Raw genomic sequence first — 19,258 nt, 5'->3', positions numbered from 1 at the left:
AAAAGTGACAGCCAACTCTCAGCAAAGTAGAAAAAGCCTGGGTCCTCCGGCAGTTGGTAGAGGAGGTAATGAAATGGTTCAGGGAGGTGGCTAGGCTGGAATGGATATGTTACATGAAGCCAGAAGACCCAGCTGAGGACTATGCCCCATGAGAGGGTTCAGCTGGCACATCACTCCCCAACGACATCCTGATGAGAGTACCAGTGTCAATGAAACATTAAGTGGTGGCTCTTCTCTGCAGGTTAGGGATGACTACTGGTGAGGCAGCCACAGGTCTGGGTTCATCCACATCCATGGAGAGGATGAGGCCTCACAATAAGACAGTCTTGGAGGTGATGCTTCACTTCAGAAGCAGGAGCCCACATTACCATAATAACAGGCAAGGAGCAGCTAAGGGGGCTCGACTTGCTGGGAGTTGTGGAGACAGTTAACAGAATGGCAAAATTGTCAGGTAGTCAACAAGGCTGTTGGTTAACATCTACAATAATAACAAACCAGAATGGAAGAAGAGGCTGAGGAACATTGCCCCAGTAAAAAGTCATGGTCCCTTGCTCAGTCTCGAGACCTGGAGTACGTTTTCAGACCCAGAGCCCATTGACTGAAGAGGCGGCCACGTTCCCAGGAAGAAGGATCCTGCAGTGTGGCAAGTATTATATATACTGTGACAATTCCCCCAGAGATCTATGACCATCTACTTAGGTGACTTTACTGGGGAAAGAGGAATAACCAGGCATTTTGAGGACTATTACACACAGGTCTCAGTTGACATTAATACCCAGAGACCCGAAGTGTCATCAAGCCTCCCCTTTAGAGTGAGGGCTTATGAGAGCCACAGTGGCTCCACTCACCCGGGGGCCTTTCCCAGTCTCCAAAGTACATACTTAGAATTATATACTTGGCTGTGGGAGTAAAGCCCACATTGAGGCCCTTGGTTTGTGAAGCAGGAGCAATCAGAGTGGGAAAGGCCAAACAGAAACCTCTGAAACTGGCCCCTACACGAATCCCGGCAAAGTGAGAAAACTGTTGCAGGGGGAGGCAGATATTATTACCATCATAAAAGACCTAAAAGATGCAGGGTTGGTGGTCCCCGTTGCATCTTTGTTTAATCACCAGTCTGCAGAAAACAGATGGATCCTGGAGAATGACTGTTGACTCCCGCAGACTCAACCAGGTAGTAGCACCAGTTGCAGCTGGTGTGCCAGATATGGTATCGCTGCTAGGGCAGATTCATCAGACCTTGGGTATATGGCATGCAACTACGGACTCTGCAAATCTGTTCTTTTCCATCCCCGTGAGAAAAGAGGATGAGAAACAGTTCACATTCACATGAACAACAATATTCAATTATCCACCTATTCTATGGAATTTCTAAGTAGATATCTTCATTTAGATAACAAACTAGCAAACAAGTTCATGTCTGGTCTGATCATGGTAGACCAGATGCCATGGTAGACTAGATGCCCAGGTGCCATGTTGTTGTGGGCCCCAGGTTATGTTGTACCCATTAAGAATGGAAAAGGCACTAGGGAAGCTGACTGCCCAAGTTCCAACAAGGATGACCTCCATCTTGTCACCAATAGGGAATCATGTTCTTGGAGAGGAGGGAGGCACAGAATTGAGAAGTGAGCTATGTTGAACTCTTACCACCTATCTAGGGAAAGTTATTTGCCTTGCCTGAAATATAACCTCCAGATATAGAGTAGCAAAGCATTATCAAAAACCTAGCCAATCACATTTCACTTCCATTTGAACAACCTGGTACAATTACCAATGGCTTCAAAAGTCAAGTATATCAATTCCGATTATGCATAACTTCATAACTAAAGACACCTAAGACAAAGAGCACCATTGTCCCCTGAATTGTCTAACTAGGCTACCTTCTCAGGGACCTGATCATTTTGAAATGGAAAATAAGCAATTTCAAGATCTACTGGAGAATTCATATGCCCATCTTCTAACACTGGACTCCAAATCTTGCAGTCAGTGTACTCAACCAATAACGACTGATCTAACAGAGGATGGGGAATGGGGAGTGGGGTGGGGGGAGCTGAGGATGACCTCTCAAATATTTCCCATGGTAGAGCAGAGAGGAAACCAGCAGGGCTCTGGAACACATAAGCCATTCTTCACTCTGGCTACCACCTCAGTGGAGGTGACAGAGTTTTATATAGCCATCTGTGGTAGCTTCCAAGCTGGGCTCCAGCGATCCCTGTACTCACACCCTTGTGTAGTGTCACCTCACATTGCTCCAGAGTTGGTCAGTATGATCAACAGAATACAGCAAAAGGAATGGTAGCTCACTTCTGAGACCAGGTTATAAAACACTGCGGCTTTCTTGTTGATCACTCTCCCATTCTGTCTTGGATCAATTGCTCTGGGAGGAACAGCTACCATGTCATGAGCAGCCCTACAGACAGGCCCATGTGGTGATAAACTAAAGCCTCCTGCCAGCTGACCTGTCAGTGAGCTTAGAAGCAGACCCTCAGGCCCCAGTCAAGCCATCAGACGATTGCAGCTCCACCAGAGACTCAGAGCCGGAAACACCCACCTAAACTGCTGTTGGATTCCTGACCTTCAGAAACAATGTTTTAAGCTGCTGTATTTTGGGGTAATTTGGAACAGGACAATAAATAAAACACAGACTCAGTTCATCTCTATCCCGGCCCGCGGGATCGTCGAAGCAGGCCCTGGAGGAGGGAGTGGGAATTTGGGGGACAAGAGACACGAGAAATGGAGACAAGACAGTGCTCTGATCAAGTGTCCTTTAATGGCGGTAATGCAGTGCCTTATATACACTTGGAGGGGAAGGGGTTGGGCCAGAGGCGGAGATGATCTCATCGCAGAGGGCGTGACCAAGTAGGTATTGGTTTCTCTGGTCAAACGTCATGTTGCACCTGCGCTGTCAGTTGGTAATTTTCCCGGGCACGGGATGGTGCCTGTGCTACAAAGTAACAATTTTCGCGGTCGCGGGGGGGGGGGGGGGGGGGGGGGAACAAGTGAAGAAGAAGCAGGAAGAGCGCCATCTATTATGAGGTATTGATACAAAAGAGAAACAACAAATCTAGGGAGGAGGTAGAAGGTGGAAAGGAATAGAGCTCTCGGGCGTTTAATCATCAATTATTATTTGCTATGGCCGGGGCGCGCAGCTCCGGATACATCTCTACAACACAGAGAAATATAAGCTTTAAAATTAATTTTCCTTTAAAATGGTTTGGGCAGCTTAGATCTCCCCCCAGATTACCTAAAAAATAGTTTGTGATTTTCTATGCTTTGCTTTCTGTTGCCAGGGCCTCTCTATCTAGGAAGGGATATTGGCGGGAAACTGGAAGGCAGGAGGAGGAGGGACTTCCTATTTTGTACCTTCCCGTCAGCAGCAATGTAGGCAGGATTCTTCATCTAGCAGCAGTAGCACTTGATTTCAGCAGCCGTGGTTGATTCCTAGCTTGAAGTTTTTTAAACTTTCCAGAGCCGATGTCACTGTGCTCCTTTAGAAATACCAGAGACCAGCAGTTCTCCTCTTCAGGGTTTGTGACTCCAGCATAACAGGGCTCTCCTGCAAGCTTCAAAAATGTTTCAATTCTGACCTCTTTATTACCCCAGACCTAAGTGTCCTAGCTTTTTCTAGCTTTCTGACACCTCACTGTTCCCTTTTTGTTTCAGCCCTCTAATACCCAATTTACAATTCTGTATACTAAATTCTTTTTGTTCATCTGTTTCCTAACAACCACCTCAAATAAGTCTGTGTGTTATGTTCATTTATTTATTTATTTTTTTTTTTTTTTGAGACGGAGTCTAGCTCTGTCGCCCAGGCTGGAGTGCAGTGGCCGGATCTCAGCTCACTGCAAGCTCTGCCTCCCGGGTTCATGCCATTCTCCTGCCTCAGCCTCCCGAGTAGCTGGGATTACAGGCGCCCGCCACCTCGCCCGGCTAGCTTTTGTATTTTTTTTAGTAGAGACGGGGTTTCACCGTGTCAGCCAGGATGGTCTCGATCTCCTGACCTCGTGATCCGCCCCTCTCAGCCTCCCAAAGTGCTGGGATTACAGGCTTGAGCCACCGCGCCCAGCTCTGTGTGTTATGTTCTACTACTGTCTCCTTCAATTTAAATTATAAAATTGAGTGAATATTTACGTTCTATTGTATATTATGTAATAGAATAATTATATTCTATATATGAGAATTTACATATTTTATTATACAATATATGTAAATATATCTATTCTTTTCTGTCTTTCACTGGATTATAAGCTTCATGAGGGTAGGGTCATGTCCTATCATAGTGAATTAGTGATACACAGATATATAATACATAATATATTATATATAAATAAAATATATAATATAGAATACATATATATTATAATATACAAGAATATTATTATATAAGAATAATATCTTTTTGGCCAGGCATGGTGCCTCATGCCTGTAATCCCAGCATTTTGGGAGGCCAAGGCGGGTGGATCACCTGAGGTCGGGAGTTTAAGACCAGCTGACCAACATGGAGAAACCGGTCTCTACTAAAAATACAAAAAAAAATTAGCCAGGTGTGGTGGTGCATGCCTGTAATCCCAGCTACTTGGGAGGCTGAGGCAGGAGAATCACTTGAACCCGGGAGGCAGAGGTTGCCGTGAGCCAAGATCACACCACTGCACTCCAGCCTGGGCAACAAGAGCAAAACTCCATCTCAAAAAAAAAAAAGAAAAAAAAGAATATATTTTTATATTATATTTATTTTATATATATAAGAATATATATATTCTTCCCTGTCTTTCAATGAATTCTAAGCTTCATGAAGGTAGGATCTATCTGTTCTATCGCAGATGAATTAGTGATAAGCAGAGGCTGACACATCAAAAGTACTCATTTAACATTTGTTCAATGAATGAAGGATGGATGATTCATTATTGATGGATCAATACCTGAATTACATGAGCAGTATAACTTATTCCATCATTAGATGATGAATTCTATTTTGTACCTGATAAATTCAAAGTAACCATGGGCCATCCTGTATGGTAGGGCAGAATCCCAGCCCCCCAGAGATGTTCACATCCTAATCCCCAGAATCTGTGACTGTTGCCTTTTACAGGAAGAAAGGACTTAGCAGGTATGATTAAGGATCCTGAGATGGAGAGAGAATCCTCAGTTATCGGGTGGGCCCAATCTAATCACAAGGCTCTTCATAAGTAAGAAGGAGAAACAAGGGAGTCAGAGAAGGCATGATGATGGAAATGGCGGGGGGCACTGGAGTGATGGGCCCATGAGCCAAGGAATGAGGGCAGCCTCTAGAACCTGGGAAAGCAAGGAAGCAGATTGTCCCCTAGAGTCTCCAGAAGGAACACAGCCCTTGATGTTAGCCCAGGGAGACCCATTTTGGACTTCTGATCTCTAGAACTACAAGAAAATAAGTTTGTGTTATTTTAAACCACTAAGTTTGTGGCAATTTGCAGCCAAGGGAAACCAATACATCCTGATAGAGAAGTCCAAAAGGCTGTAGGTTATACTGGCCTGGCACTCTGGAGAGAGAAGAGCACTGACGATGGAGACATGTGGCTCTTCAGCATACATGCAACAGTTACAGCTGAGAGTGGATGAGATCACAAAGGGCAAAGGGAGTGTGTACAGTAAAAGTTAAAAAGTGAACCTGCAGTTTGAGCCCTCCAGGGACTGCAGCCAGGACTAAATAAGGTGCAAATGCATAGTGCCTTTTCCCCACCTTTCACAGGAAAAAGGACTTAGCAGATGATTACGTAGTTTGTGTAATTGCTTAAGGTGGGGAGGAACGCCACGCTAGGAAAGAGAAGCAAGGCAGCTGATATACCAAAAAAAGATTTTAGAACTTTGTCAACAACCTTCCAGAGGACAGCCAAATAACAATGTTGTGCACAGCATTTACTGTTCCCCAACACCACCTGACAAAACCGCATTTTCCAAGTTTACTTATTTGCTCTATTTTTACATCACCTTCTCTCTCTCCAAACTCCCTATGCCCCTCTCCTCACGTCTTACTCTTTGATGATATTCTTGCCTCATAATTCATTGAGAAAATCAAAGTAAACCAGGAAAGAACACTCTCATTTCCTACACTCCCGTATTTCTAACCCGCCTGTCTCCTTGTCTTCTGTGCCATAACTATGCACCTGCACCTGCCTTCTACGCCATCACTATGGATGAAGCATCCCCCCTACTAAATGGCAACCCTTACACTCGTGCCCTGGATCCCTCCCCCTTCTTTGTCCTTGCGAATCTTTCCCTCTCCTTTATCAATTTCTCTCTCTTTGCATGCAAGTATGCCTCAGCATCTCCCATCTTCAAAATGCCCTCCATTGACCACACAGCCTTATCCAGCTGTTGCCCCAAGTTTAAGTTGTCTCTTTTTCATCACATTTGCTTCTCAAACTGTTAAAGCAGTTATTTAAATCTCACTCCTCCCAGAGACCGCTCATGTCAAAGCAACCAGTGATCTCTATATTGCTGAGTCCAATAGTCTTGACATCAATGTTATCATGTTCTTTCTGATTTTCCTCCTGCCTCCATGCTTCCTCTTCATCCTTTACTTGACCTCTACATGGTGAAGGGTCCTAGAGCTTTGTTCTTGGCCCACTTCTTTTTAGCTATACATATTCCTAGGTCATCCAACCAAGCCCCAAGTCTATAATGGCCATGACTCCAGTTTATACAAATGTCTACTACTTGGCAGTCATGGATGTCTAAAAGGCATCTCCAACTTAGCATGATCAAACCATAACTCTTGATTTCCCTCCCCTCAACCTGCTCCTCCCCAAAATGTGTCACATCTTATAAATGCCAGAACTATCCACTCAATTGACCAAGTCAAAAATCTAGAAGTTTTCTTGAATCCTCTCTCCCTAACCAACTCAACATCTAACTCATTAGCAAGTTCCACAGACTTTACTCCAAAATATTTAAACTCTAATTATTTCGGTCTCCACCACTATCAGCAACAACGAAGCCATTTCTGGCATGCACTTCTGGAATAGCATCCAATTGGTTGACTCAATTAACTTTCGCCACATAACTACCCCCAAAACTTTGTGACTAAAAACATTATTTCTCACATCAATGTGGCTGTGGCCAGGGAAGGATAGTCCAAGAGAGCTTCACATGTTCTCAGTTGGTTGGATGTCAGCTGGATGTGGGCCATGACTTGACCATGTGTCCCTCATCATCCATCAGGCTAGCCTACACTCATTCCTAAGATGGTGGTCACAGGACTCCCAAGTTCAGCAAGAGGGCAAGTCCCAACTCACAAGTGTTTTTTAAGCCTCTGCTAGCATGCTGTTAATGTCCCATGTCCAAAGCAAGTCACAGTCCAGTGCAGTCAGTGGGGGGAGACACCACCAAAGAGAACAATTTGGGAGACTGGAAATAATTTGTGGCTATTTTGATAATCTGCCACACTCATCTTCCTGTTTCCACCTCCTTTGCCTCTCTGAAATCCATTTTCCACACAGCAACCCAAGTAATCATTTTTAAACACACGCACAATCATTTCACTCCCTGGTCCAAACTTATGGCTTCATTCAAAATACAACCCCTGTTATGAATTTTAAAATCCTTCCGAGCTCTGGCTTCTGCCTACCTGCCCAGCTCATCTAACACCATCGTGTCCTTGCCTATTGTGTCCCAGCAACAGTGATCTTTTGTTTCCTTGAATACAGACAACTCCTTCATGCCTCAGATCTTTGCATTTGTTCCCTTTGACTAAAATACTCCTCCCCCTCATATTTGCGGGGCTGGCTTTGTCATTCATAGTTCAGCTTAAAACTCATCTCATTACAGCGATCTTCCCCGTGCAGCCAATTTAAGATTACTCTCAATGACTTCACCTTATTTAAATTTTCTGCAAAGCACATACCAGTGATAATTTGTTTGTCCCTGTTCCTGTTTATCACAATATTCCCGAGGGCCTACAACACTGCCTGGCACATAGGAAGCACACAACAAATATTTGTTAAATTAATGCAGAGCTGCATACTACGTCCCAGGATTGTGCTAAGCTATGGTTACTGGACCCTTCTCATCTCAGCAGGATAGTTTCACAAAACGTAAATTCCACACTGAGGATTAACTGGATGCACGTTACACCTCATCCCACACCAGTAACTCGTCTTCCTATTTCCCCACCCCTCCCTTTGCCAAAGAAAAAGTGAGGAGGGATTTGGAAAACTTAGGGTCATCACTCTGGTCTTTTGCCACATTTCGTTGGCTTCATCGAGCTCAACGCGACATGAACTACTAACAGCAGCAGCACCGGCGATGAGAGGGTGAATGAAGGTAGAAGACTTCACCGCCCGCGGACCGCAAGGGATCGGCCGCAGCTCCAAAGCACTGCATGCTGGGAGCAGTAGTCTCCCAGGGAGGCCTGGTCTGGTAGGACCGGGGCCCCCGCGGCATGCAGGGAGTTGTAGTCGAAGGACTGTTGAGACTCCGCCTCTGCGCTTATAGTAGCGAGGGGGAATCCTCACTGCATGCTGGGAACTGTAGTGTTCCTGTGGCCCCGTGCCTCCAGAACGCGGAGGCGCCGAAGCTGCCGCCATTTTAGGTCCCGAGGTGCGGCGGCCGGGAGCCAGAGCGCAGGCGGGCTCAGTCCCGGCGCCGGGCCGGCCCCGCCCCCGGGGCGCCTGGCGCCCGCCCCTTGCTCAAGCCCCGCCTTTCCCCACGTGTCTGCCGCCTAGGGGAGGTGCCTCATCCGGAGCGGGCCGCCAACGGTCCGGCCCCGTCCGCACAGAGGCTCCTGTCGGCGGCGCCCGGGAGCGGCTCGGCTGCCCGATGCTTCCGCCCCGGCTGCCGCGGGCCGGGCTTTGCGCTTAGTGCCCGGCTCGGGCCCCCTGAAGCGCCCGCGGGGGTGAGAGCGGCCTCCGGCCCCGCGGAGACGGAGCGGCTTGAGGACGAGGCGGCGGCCGCGGGGAGGAGGATGGGGGCTAACCAGTTAGTGGTGCTCAACGTGTACGACATGGTGAGTGCGGCCCCTGGCGGCCCCGAGCCCTGGCCCAGGCCGGCTTCCTCTCGCCGGTCGGGCTCGGACCCCGGCCCCAGGCGCTTCCTGCCTCGCGTCTCCGCCTCCAGCCTAGTTCTCGGGGGAAGCCGGGGGTAAAGGAGGGAGTGTGGTTCATTTTTAATCCTCGCACTCGTCGACGCTCCGGTGAACCCAGTCAGCCCGAGGCTTTTGGCCGGTGCTCAGGTGGGCTGGAACCTCTCCCATCCGCTCCGCTTGGCCGCGACCCTGGCTCTGGGCCCGACCTCTTGGCCCACGAGCAGTGTCCTTTCGGCACAGCTTCCGTTGCGTGTCCAACCCCACTTGCCGGCCCCCGGGGCTGCCCCGGGACCCCCGTCCCGACCGCCTGCGCTCCCAGCTCCTCTGCTTCTGCCGAGCTGTACATGTCTCTCCGTGGCTTAGTCTTCAAAAACTCCCAAGCCCCTCCAAGTCCAGAAAGTCACAGCTTTCGGGTGCCTGTGCTAGAATCTCTTCAAAGGTGAACAGGAGCCAACACACCTTTGCCTTGTGTGTTCAAGGCAACCGCGTTAAAATATGAATGAGGCTAACATTTCTCAAGAAAATAGCCCAGCTGAATGATTCAGAGATCCTGGTGGTGCTCCTTTCCCACACCCTGAAGACCACTTTCCCGGTGATGCAACAGGTGACGTGACCACAGGAGAGGGAAGGGAAGAAGTTGTTTGTTGTGTCATGTAACTTTGGAGTCTGGCAGGCACGCAGAATCGAGCCCAAGAACTGGTTTGCCTGATTTTTGCAGTTGAAATTACCCCAGAAAAAGCACCCGGTGGAGAGTTGTCGTTGCAGTTAGATGTATGCCTGGGTGTGTTTGCTTGCTTTGGGTTGATGGGGTTTTGTTCTGTCGAATGGATTACCTCTGACTGCAATGCTTAAAATTCCTTGTAAGTTGACTGACAAATGAAAAATTGCCCATCGTGATTTTTGTTGGCTTAAAGATGCGGGAGAGCAGAAGGACTACGGGCCAGGAGTCTTACACAGTTCTAAACTTTGTATTCCCTTGTATTATTTATAAGTTTCTACATTTACAGTGTTATATCTTGGGTAGAAAGGGATTCCTCAGGCCATATCTGGGAATTGTGTCAGAAGGGTGTAGGAACTGCCTGCCACTTGAGATGAGTCCTCTGTTGAATTCTGATGTGAGCTTGGAGATGAGATGAGTTCACATGCTGAGAAAAGTGGAACAGCACAGAAAAAGTTGAAGAGGAGAATAAGCCAAACAAAAGATCCTAGAAAACCATGGCACTTTGTAAATTCTTTGGCCTGTGTCACTGTTGAGAAATAATTCTCTAGACTTAAACTTTTTGTGTTCAGCTGAACGCCTTTATTTTTCAAGGTTCTTACTGCCCTTGTACTTTTTCTGTGCACCACTCCCCCCCCATCTGAGTGTGGTTTGTTTTTTATTCATGAAGGCTATTGCTGTCTTTCAGAATATATTCTGCTCTTGAGAGCACAGTGTGCCTTTTCTCCTAGATTGTTAAACAAACCCGTTTATAAATTAGGATACAATGGCCAGAAGCCGTGGTTTCAGAGCCTAGAAGAATTTGTGAGAATAGAGGAAGAGAGTTTTACCTTTTATATGAAAATGAAAATGCATTTTTTGGCATATAGTGGGCTTTACACTTTAGGCATTCTGTGATACAGGAAAATCTTTGCTAATTGTGGTCGATTGGGAAAAGCTAGAGATGGTATTCAGTATTTTCAAAGGGAGGACTGTTCTGGACGATGTTAAAATATTGACGAATTAACAACATCTTATTCTTCACATCAAGTTTGTAAAATAGGTAGTTACAGAATGAAGCAGACGGGGAAGAGAGTAAGTGATCTGCCCAAACAACTAAAAATATAATCTAGAATTTGTCAACCAAAATCTGATTCACTATCTTCTCTTCTAATTCCTGCATTTATGTCTTTATATTGCTTATGAACAGGAGATGAAGCATATGAATGTTTATCGGAATGATAAATAGTTGAATTATTAGACTTTTAATAAACTTGATCTTGCATGTTTTTTTGAGGGCTTTGAGTGTTTTACGTCACTAATTCAGCAACCTACCGTTACTTACTATTTTTGACGTGGTAGAAGCCACAAGGATGAGTTAACTGTCCTTTCTTCTTTAAGGAATTTAGAGTATTGTAGAGGAGATACACAACAGTGGTAACAATTCAAGACAGAATAGCACGGTTTTGATAAGAGCAGACAAGGATGTAAAGGAGGAGACTATATGTGGTTGCAGCATCAGGGAATGCTGAAAAATCAAAGGTATGAAACTTGAAGAATGGGTAGCATCCACAAGGGCAGAGAACAGTTGGCATGAACCGAATGGCAGGACTAGGGAAAGCACAGGTGGGATTTGGGAAGTAGCAGCTGGTCCAGTATAGCTAGAGTAAAGCGTAAATGAAAGGAGACAAAACAAAGTGTGATTAGAACTTCATTAGTCCGATGAGTTGTGGGCTTGGGTGAAGGGCTGAGGGGCTCCTTGAGCCAGCAGAGTCATTTATGGTTTTCACGGAGGGGAACAGTGTGATCAGTTGTTTTAGAATGAAGACTAACGGATTGAGATACGAATTTTGGTCTATTATACTAATTTTTCTCAAGTCAGTTTTGGTTTTTGAAACATTTTTGCTTGATACCAAGCGTAAATTCCTTTTATCCTTGGTAATTCTTCCTATTCATCAGAGATGCCTTGGATGAGGATAGTTGTTACCTGTTTAGGCCTAGTACATCAGCTGTCTGGTTCAAACTCTGTAAATATGAAAATCAACCTTTGGGATGCCCTTATAATCACGGTTATAGGGACCTCTTGCCATGTGTCCTTGTGTGTCTTTGTTAGGTCGCCCGTTCCAGCTCTGATTGTGTTTGTCCTGTTCTCTAGACTGGGCTGCTGCGGATCATTTCTTTTCTTCTGTAACTCTGCCGTGTGCACAAAAATAATTCTATTGGGGTCACCAGTATTAACTTCCTTCTCGTGGAAGAATACCGTGATCCTCAGAAGTTTACTTAATCATGCACAGTGTTCCTAAATTATTGCTTGCTGCCTTCTCGGTGATTATGTTCCCCTGTGTACTTTAGAGTAATCTACCACCAATAAAAACGTGCTGGAGCTACTTTCCGAGTCGTGGGAATGAGCTTGTTCACATATTCCTAATTGACTGGCACACATAGCAAAGCAGGTGACTCAGATTAGTTTCAAATACTGAGACGAATCTCTGGTGTAGTCATTTTAGCAGTCTTTATTTTTCATAGATCCAGATTTTCAGGTTATCTTGTGCTTTTCAGGTTATCTTGACTACTAATGAATTTTTATAAAATAAAAATCTGCAGGTATTTGATAATGTTTGAAAATTCATTGTGTTAACAAGTTTCTACCAATTTATTATTTATTTTATTTATTTGTTTTCTCATTCTGTCACCCGGGCTGGAGTGCAGTGGTGTGATCTCAGCTCACTGCAACCCCTGCCTCCCGGGTTCAAGTGATTCTCCCGCCTCAGCCGGCCAAGTAGCTGGGATTACAGGCACCTGCCCTCATGCCCGGCTAATTTTTGTATTTTTGTAGAGTTGGGTTTCACCATGTTGGCCAGGCTTTTCTCAAATTCCTGTCCTCAAGTGATCCGTCCGCCTCAGCCTCCCAAAGTTCTGGGATTATAGGCATGAGCCACTGTGCCCTGCCTGTACCAGTTTTATTATAAAGTAGTACCTATACATCTTCAAAGTCTTTAAAGAATAGAAAAGAACCACTTTGTAGGACTCTTCAAATAAGGACATTTTTGTCTGGACTCCGTTCTTTTGGTGCCTGTCTCCATTAGACTCCTCCAACAGAGTGTAAGGTCAGGCTGGTGTGATAGATCCGACTTCTCATACATCTGCAGATCTAATTCAGACTTTCTGAACAAGTTCCAGAATCACACATCCCACCTAAATGATTCCTTCATATCTCAAATCAACATGTCCAGGAACAAACTTCTTCGAACCTTTTCCCCTACCCACACCACACAGTCTTCCCTCTTGCCCCATGCCACTGCCCAAAAAGCCACCACTTTTGTTGTAGTTTCCCAAACCGGAAACCTGGGAGTAAACTTAAATTCCTCTTTATTATAAACCCTTCACGGTCAGTCAGCAGGCCCCGTCTCTTTGTTTTAGTTTGGTTGATTCTGTCTGAAAGCAACAGAGAGCTTGAGAGTCAGTGGCTTAAGCTGGAAGGATACTTAAGTCCAGAGATAAACAGGCCCTGGGTTAGTTCACCAGCTCAGCTGTGCCATCAAGAACCAGGACTTTCCATCCTTTTACTCTGCCATCCTCAGCACGTTGGCTGTTGCCCTTGGTTCGTCCTCTTATAGTTGTAAAGTAACTGCCATAGCACCAAATGTGGTATCCTCATTTGGAAGATGGAAGAAGATAGGGTCATTTTTTACATGCACCTCTGTTCTTTTAATAGAAAGGAAAAACTTAACCAGAGCCACACTCCTTCCCCCAAGAGATTATCTAGAACTGGCTCGTGTGCAACTGTGATGAAGCTGAGTAAGTGGATATCTGGTGTTTCTTTTTTTTTTTTTTTTTTTTGAGAAGGAGTCTTGCTCTGTCGCCCAGGCTGGAGTGTAGTGGCGCGATCTCGGCACACTGCAAGCTCCACCTGCCAGGCTCATGCCATTCTCGTGCCTCAGCCTCCTGAGTAGCTGGGACTACAGGCGCCCGCCACTGGGCCCAGCTAATTTTTTTGTATTTTTAGTAGAGACGGGGTTTCACTGTGTTAGTCAGGATGGTCTCGATCTCCTGACCTCATGATCCGCCCACCTCGGCCTCCCAAAGTGCTGGGATTACAGGTGTGAGCCACCGCGCCCAGTCCTGATACCTGGTGTTTCTAACCTTTATGCTGAGTTGTGGGTGAGGAAGGCAAAAAGTTGGAAATGGCAATTTGATGGGAACCTATGATGCCTGACACATATTTTACTTTCTGGATATTGTTTAAATTGGTTACTTTATCCCCATTTCCACTAATGCTTCTCAAGTTCAGGCCCTCATCTCTATTCATATAATAGCCTCCTTACTAGTTTCAATCTCTCGTATTACTTCATTTTAATCCTCCCTCCATTCTGTTACCAAAGTAAGCGTTCTGAAACATAACCAGGATAAAGTGTAATGCACTTTATGATGTGGCCCCTGGCTGACAGTTACAGGTCCACTTCCGTCTTCTACTTAACACCCTTTATTCTCACACAGTGAAATTGTTTAGCTATCCAAACAGGCTATGTCACATCCCCGTATCTTTATGCATGCCCATCCTTTTGTCTGGAGTGGCCTTGTCCAACATTGATCACCTGCAACCTGCTTGCTCCTTCTGGCTGTAGCTTGGTCTTTATTCCTCAGACTTGAGTGAACTACTGTGCCCTAGTTGTACTTTGTGCATGTCTCCATTGCTGTGTATATTATCCTGTGCATCCCACCAGACTGTAGGTTCTCTGATAGCGTCATACTATTACCAGTGTCTAGAACAGGGCCTGTCACTAGACAGTGTTCTAGAAATATCTGCTGAATGAGTAATGGGGCTTTAGCCAGTTTTTATTAGGAGAGGTGCTAGTACTTAAATGGCATGAAAAGATCATGTGATCCTCCTCTTCGTGCCAAATACCTATTTCTGGGTGATTTTCCTTTCCTTGTACCTCTACTTAAGTGCATTGCTAGATTTTAGCTTTGATTGTTGGACTAGGGTGCCCAAATGAAGGGGAGGGGAGGATTATAGGAATGGGACAGAAAAAAATCAAATATTTTTCTTTGATCAAACTTAAAACACTATGGGACTAGACTGAGGAAATGTTTTTAATAAGTTTATTTCTTGAAGTTGGATCTTAATTACTCTTTGGAAGATAATATTTCCGAAAACATTGTCAGTTCCTGAATTTTAACATAAATTAACTAGTTAATAGGAATAATAGGAGCTGGTCGTCCTTTTTTTTTTTTTTTTTTTTTTTTAAAACAGTAAGGAATTTACCTGAATTTACTTGTGTCAATATGCTTCTTGGGCAAATAGTGACCCGTGAGTCTAGCTAAGCAAAAAGGACAATTGTACATCTGCCCTCCTGCATTATTTATGGCCTTGTCCTCTTTTCTTTTGGGGGGTGAGGGGGGTGGGGGAAGCTAGTATGTATGAGAAAAGAATTCAGTTTCCATACATACGTACATTTGTTTTTTATTGCTGCAATAACAAGTTGCCAATAACGTAGTGGTTTAAAACAACACAAATTTATCATCTCACACTTCTGTAAATCAGAAGACCAGGTGGGTTAGCCCAGTTCCTCTGCTGTAGTCTTCACAAGCCCAAAATCAAGGTGTTAGGTTCTGGGGGCACATCTGCTTCCAAGCTCATTCAGATTGTTAACAGAATTCAGTTGCTTATATTTGTAGGTCTGAGGTCCCATTCCTTACTGCTGTCAGCTGGGATCCTCTCTCAGTTGCTTCAAGTGTCATCCAGTCCTCCATCTTCAGACCAGCAAGGTGTGTGGAATCCTTCTGCTTCAAATACCTCTAACTTCACTTTCCTCCACATCTGTCCTACCTCCAGCCACAGAAAGTTTTCTGTTTTTAAGAGCCCAGGTAATTGAGACCTACCCAGATATTCCAGGATAATTTCCTGATATTGAGGACCATAATTTCAATGACATCTGCAAAGTCTCTTTGCTATGTAACATGTTCACAGGTTCTGGGAACATTTTGGGGAGTCATTCTGCTACAATGCCATCTATGAAAGGTGTTTTATAAACCCAAAAATGTTCAATTAAAAATTGTTTCATCATAGCAGCCACTCAACTTGGCATAGAATAAATATTGACCTAGTAACTTAAAATGGAAAAGTTGAAGTATTTGAAAAATACAACTCAGATGCCAGTAGGGTCCAAGCATATTAGTGACTAAAACCCCTTCAGACTTGCAGTGGCTTGCAGTGGCATGCTGTAGTGTATATTAGTTCCATGGCCACATTTATAACGGTGGATCAAGTTAACATTTGAAACTTGTAAATCTGATGCTTTAGAAATACGAGAGAGCCAACTATTTAGATGAATTCTTTGTTTTATGGATTTTTCTTTCTTTTCTTTCTTTTTTTTTTTTTTTGAGACGGGGTCTCGCTCTATCGCCCAGGCTGGAGTGCAGCAGCGCCATCTCTGCTCACTGCAACCTCTGCCTCCCGGGTTCAAGCAATTCTCCTGCCTCAGCCTCCAGAGTAGCTGGGACTACAGGTGTGCGCCACCATGCCCAGCTAAGTTTTTTTGTATTTTTAGTAGAGACAGGGTTTCACTATGTTGGCCACACTGGTCTCAATCTCTTGACCTCGTGATCCGCCTGCCTCGGCCTCCCAAAGTGCTGGGATTATAGGTGTGAGTGACCACGCCCAGTCAGATTTTTCTTAAGATGGGATGTACTTACCCTTTCCATTTGTTGGCTATCAAATTCTCTACAAGATTATTTGAATTCCAAAGCAACATTGTGCAGATGTCAGCCAGTTGGTTAATAAAATGTAAAGTGAGAACTGCCAAAATAATCTTAAACTATAAGGCAAAAATAATAATAAAAGGACAATGGGATGCATGAAAATAATTTTGTTTTAGTTGATCTGGAATGTATTTTGGTATAGATGTGACAGTAACTTAAAAACAATAAATTAAAAATCAACTACTTGGCCCCACATTATTTGAAATAAAAGTCTTTCCTCTCTAAATTGTGATGTCATCCTTAATCACAATACTAAATTCTTAGCCATGCAGAATTGTTGATTCTAGCCTTATTACCACACTATTTTAATTATTATACTTTCACATCATATTTGGAATCTGATTAGGCGAGTTTCCCTTTATTATTATTCCAAAATTTTATTGGCCTTCATTTCCTTTTCTAGGAGTACTTTGTAAGGCTCTCTGAAAAAATTCCATAGGTTTTCGTTTTGTTTTAATTGTGTTAAAATACACATAACATAAAATGTACCTTTTTAACTATACAAGTTACTGTGTTAGGTGTATTCACATTGTTGTACAACCAGTCTTCAGAACTTTTTTATCTTGCAAAACTGAGACCCTATACCCATTAACAACTCCACATTTCTCCCTCCCCTCAGTCCCTGGTAATCATCATTCTGCTTTCTGTGTCTGTACATTTGACAAGATACCTCATTTAAGTGAAATAATACAGTATTTGTTTTGTGACTAGCTTATTTCACTTAGCATAGTCCTCAGGGTTTATGTTGCAGCATGTATCAGAATTTCTTCCCTTTTTAAGGCTGATATTCCACTGTGTATGTATATACCACAAAAAAGCTAATTTCAGTGTCATTAGACACAGGTTACTTCCACCCTTTGGCTGTTATGAATAATGGTGTGTGAACATGGGTTTATAAAAGTAAAAATGTCTATTGAAGTCCTGCTTTCAGTTTTTTTGGATATATACCCAGAAGTCCATAGATTTTTTAAATTAGGCTTGCACTAAACTTATAAATTAACTTGGGAAGAACTGACATCTTTTCTATCATATTCTTCCCCCCACCCCCATTGATGAAAACTGGATTTTTATTTTTGTTTTTTGAAATTTTTATCCAGAAAATAGCTAAATAATGCCAAACCCATCTATCTGAACTGTCTATTAAACAGAATAAAGCTAATAAATAAGTAAAATATATGAGATAGTAAGTGGTGATAAGTGCTAAAGAGGAAGTGAAGAAAGGGAGGGACGGTGTAAATCAGGATGATGTAGTTACTGGTTACTGCAGTTTCAAAGAGTGGTCAAGAAAGGCCTTACCAAGAAGGCGTTCCTGAAAGGTGAAGTATACCATGTGGAAAGGAGAAAGTGTTCCAGACAGAGGTAAGCAAATATAAAGGCTGTAAGGTAGGCCACATGCCACGTGTTAAGTAAATGTACAGCAAGAAATGAGAAGCTTTTAAGGAATTGCTGATTTAAGTTCTCAAGTAGATTCAGGAGGATCATTGAAAATAGAACAAGCAGTACTACCAGAAAGGGAAAAATCTGGGATTAGGATAGATTCCACAAAAATGAAAAACATCATTTCCTAGTTTGTAACTAGAAAGGGAGTTCGATTGGGAACTAAAGAGAAAATAAGATTTAGAAAGAAATTCAAGTAGAAGCGTCAAAAGGATCAAGTGATAAGCAAAACTTTTTAAAAGTTAGGACCATTCAACCAAAGCCTATTTTAACTTGCAATTTTTTTTTTTTAATACAGAGTCTCGCTCTGTCGCCCACGCTGGCACCGTCTTGGCTCAGTGCAACTCTGCCTCCCAGGTTCACACCATTCTCCTGCCTCAGCCTCCTGAGTAGCCGTGACTACAGGCGCCCACCACTCCCAGCTAATTTTTTGTATTTTTAGTAGAGATGGGGGTTCACCATGTTAGCCAGGATGGTCTCAATCTCCTGACCTTGTGATCCGCCCGCCTCAGCCTCCCAAAGTGCTGGGATTACAGGTGTGAGCCGCCGCGCCTGGCTGCAAATTTTAAGAATAAAGTAAAAAATCCTACAGATACACAAAGGCAAAAAAGTTACACAGGAACAAAAATCAGGCTAGTTTCAGACTACTCTTTGATTATACCAAAGGCTGAATAATAAAGTGGAGCATGATCTACAGAGTATTAAAAGGGAAAAGATTTATGTCTGAATACTATAGCTTCTCCAATTGTCATTCATGTACAAAAGGACATAGACAATATGTAGATACCTTTCTGGGGGTTAAAAAATTATTCAAGAACTTAACAATGGGGTGGTTACAGTGTAAAAGGACAGGCCATGGCCATCAATACTCATTTAACATAGCTAAATCTTATAACTGTGGTTAAAAACAGGGCCAGTATCCAGAATTACTCTTTGAAGAGAACAAGCATGTTGATTTTTTAAAATTAAGTTTTCAGATTATATTGAACAAACCTTGGATGAGGGAGAAGAGGTAAAATCTTGTAGCAGCCCTATATCGGAGGAGATGTGTTATAAATATAATTCTTGTTTTAGAAAATTATATTTGAGTGTATGTGTAAATATTTTTCATAATGATGTATTATTGGGAGAAAAATCAAACCTAGAGGGAAAAGAGCAAAGAAGACATAATCCATATGGTGTAATAAAAAAAAAAAAAAAGAGAGAGAAGTTAAATATGAAATGAAGACAAGGCTAGGCACTGTGGCTCAGGCCTGTAATCCCAGCGCTTTGGGAGGCTGAGGCGGGTGATAGTGAGACCTTATCTC

The 19,258-nt window shown here is 43.7% G+C and overlaps 1 protein-coding gene and 1 long non-coding RNA gene across 7 annotated transcripts in view; one reads left to right on the top strand and one right to left on the bottom strand.

Annotated features, from left to right (window-relative positions):
• The window catches only part of LOC105474688 (uncharacterized), a 56,691-nt gene extending 48,104 nt beyond the window's left edge, over positions 1-8,587 (bottom strand). For both annotated transcript variants that reach the window (XR_982914.2, XR_011610089.1), the window contains exons 1-2: positions 4,976-8,587; positions 3,361-3,560 (exon numbers count right to left, since the gene is read on the bottom strand). This is a non-coding gene — a long non-coding RNA (uncharacterized lncRNA). The remainder of the gene's footprint in view (positions 1-3,360; positions 3,561-4,975) is intronic.
• A 94-nt stretch (positions 8,588-8,681) lies between these two features.
• LOC105474687 (desumoylating isopeptidase 2) overlaps positions 8,682-19,258 on the top strand; it is a 63,382-nt gene continuing 52,805 nt past the window's right edge. For 2 of the 5 annotated variants that reach the window (XR_011610078.1, XM_071073445.1), the window contains exon 1: positions 9,145-9,659. Coding sequence is in view for 2 of the 5 variants with exons in the window: in XM_071073445.1 (XP_070929546.1) it covers positions 9,555-9,659 (105 nt within the window). In the remaining 3 variants the exon portion in view is untranslated. Of the gene's footprint in view, positions 8,978-9,131; positions 9,660-15,431; positions 15,522-19,258 lie in introns of those variants that run through there. The other 3 variants (XM_071073447.1, XM_071073458.1, XR_011610081.1) reach the window with 3 other exon arrangements.

Source organism: Macaca nemestrina, chromosome 1 (genome assembly GCF_043159975.1).
Source record: "Macaca nemestrina isolate mMacNem1 chromosome 1, mMacNem.hap1, whole genome shotgun sequence".
NCBI classification, from domain to species: Eukaryota; Metazoa; Chordata; class Mammalia; order Primates; family Cercopithecidae; genus Macaca; species Macaca nemestrina.
This window is presented reverse-complemented; position numbering and strand designations above follow the sequence as displayed.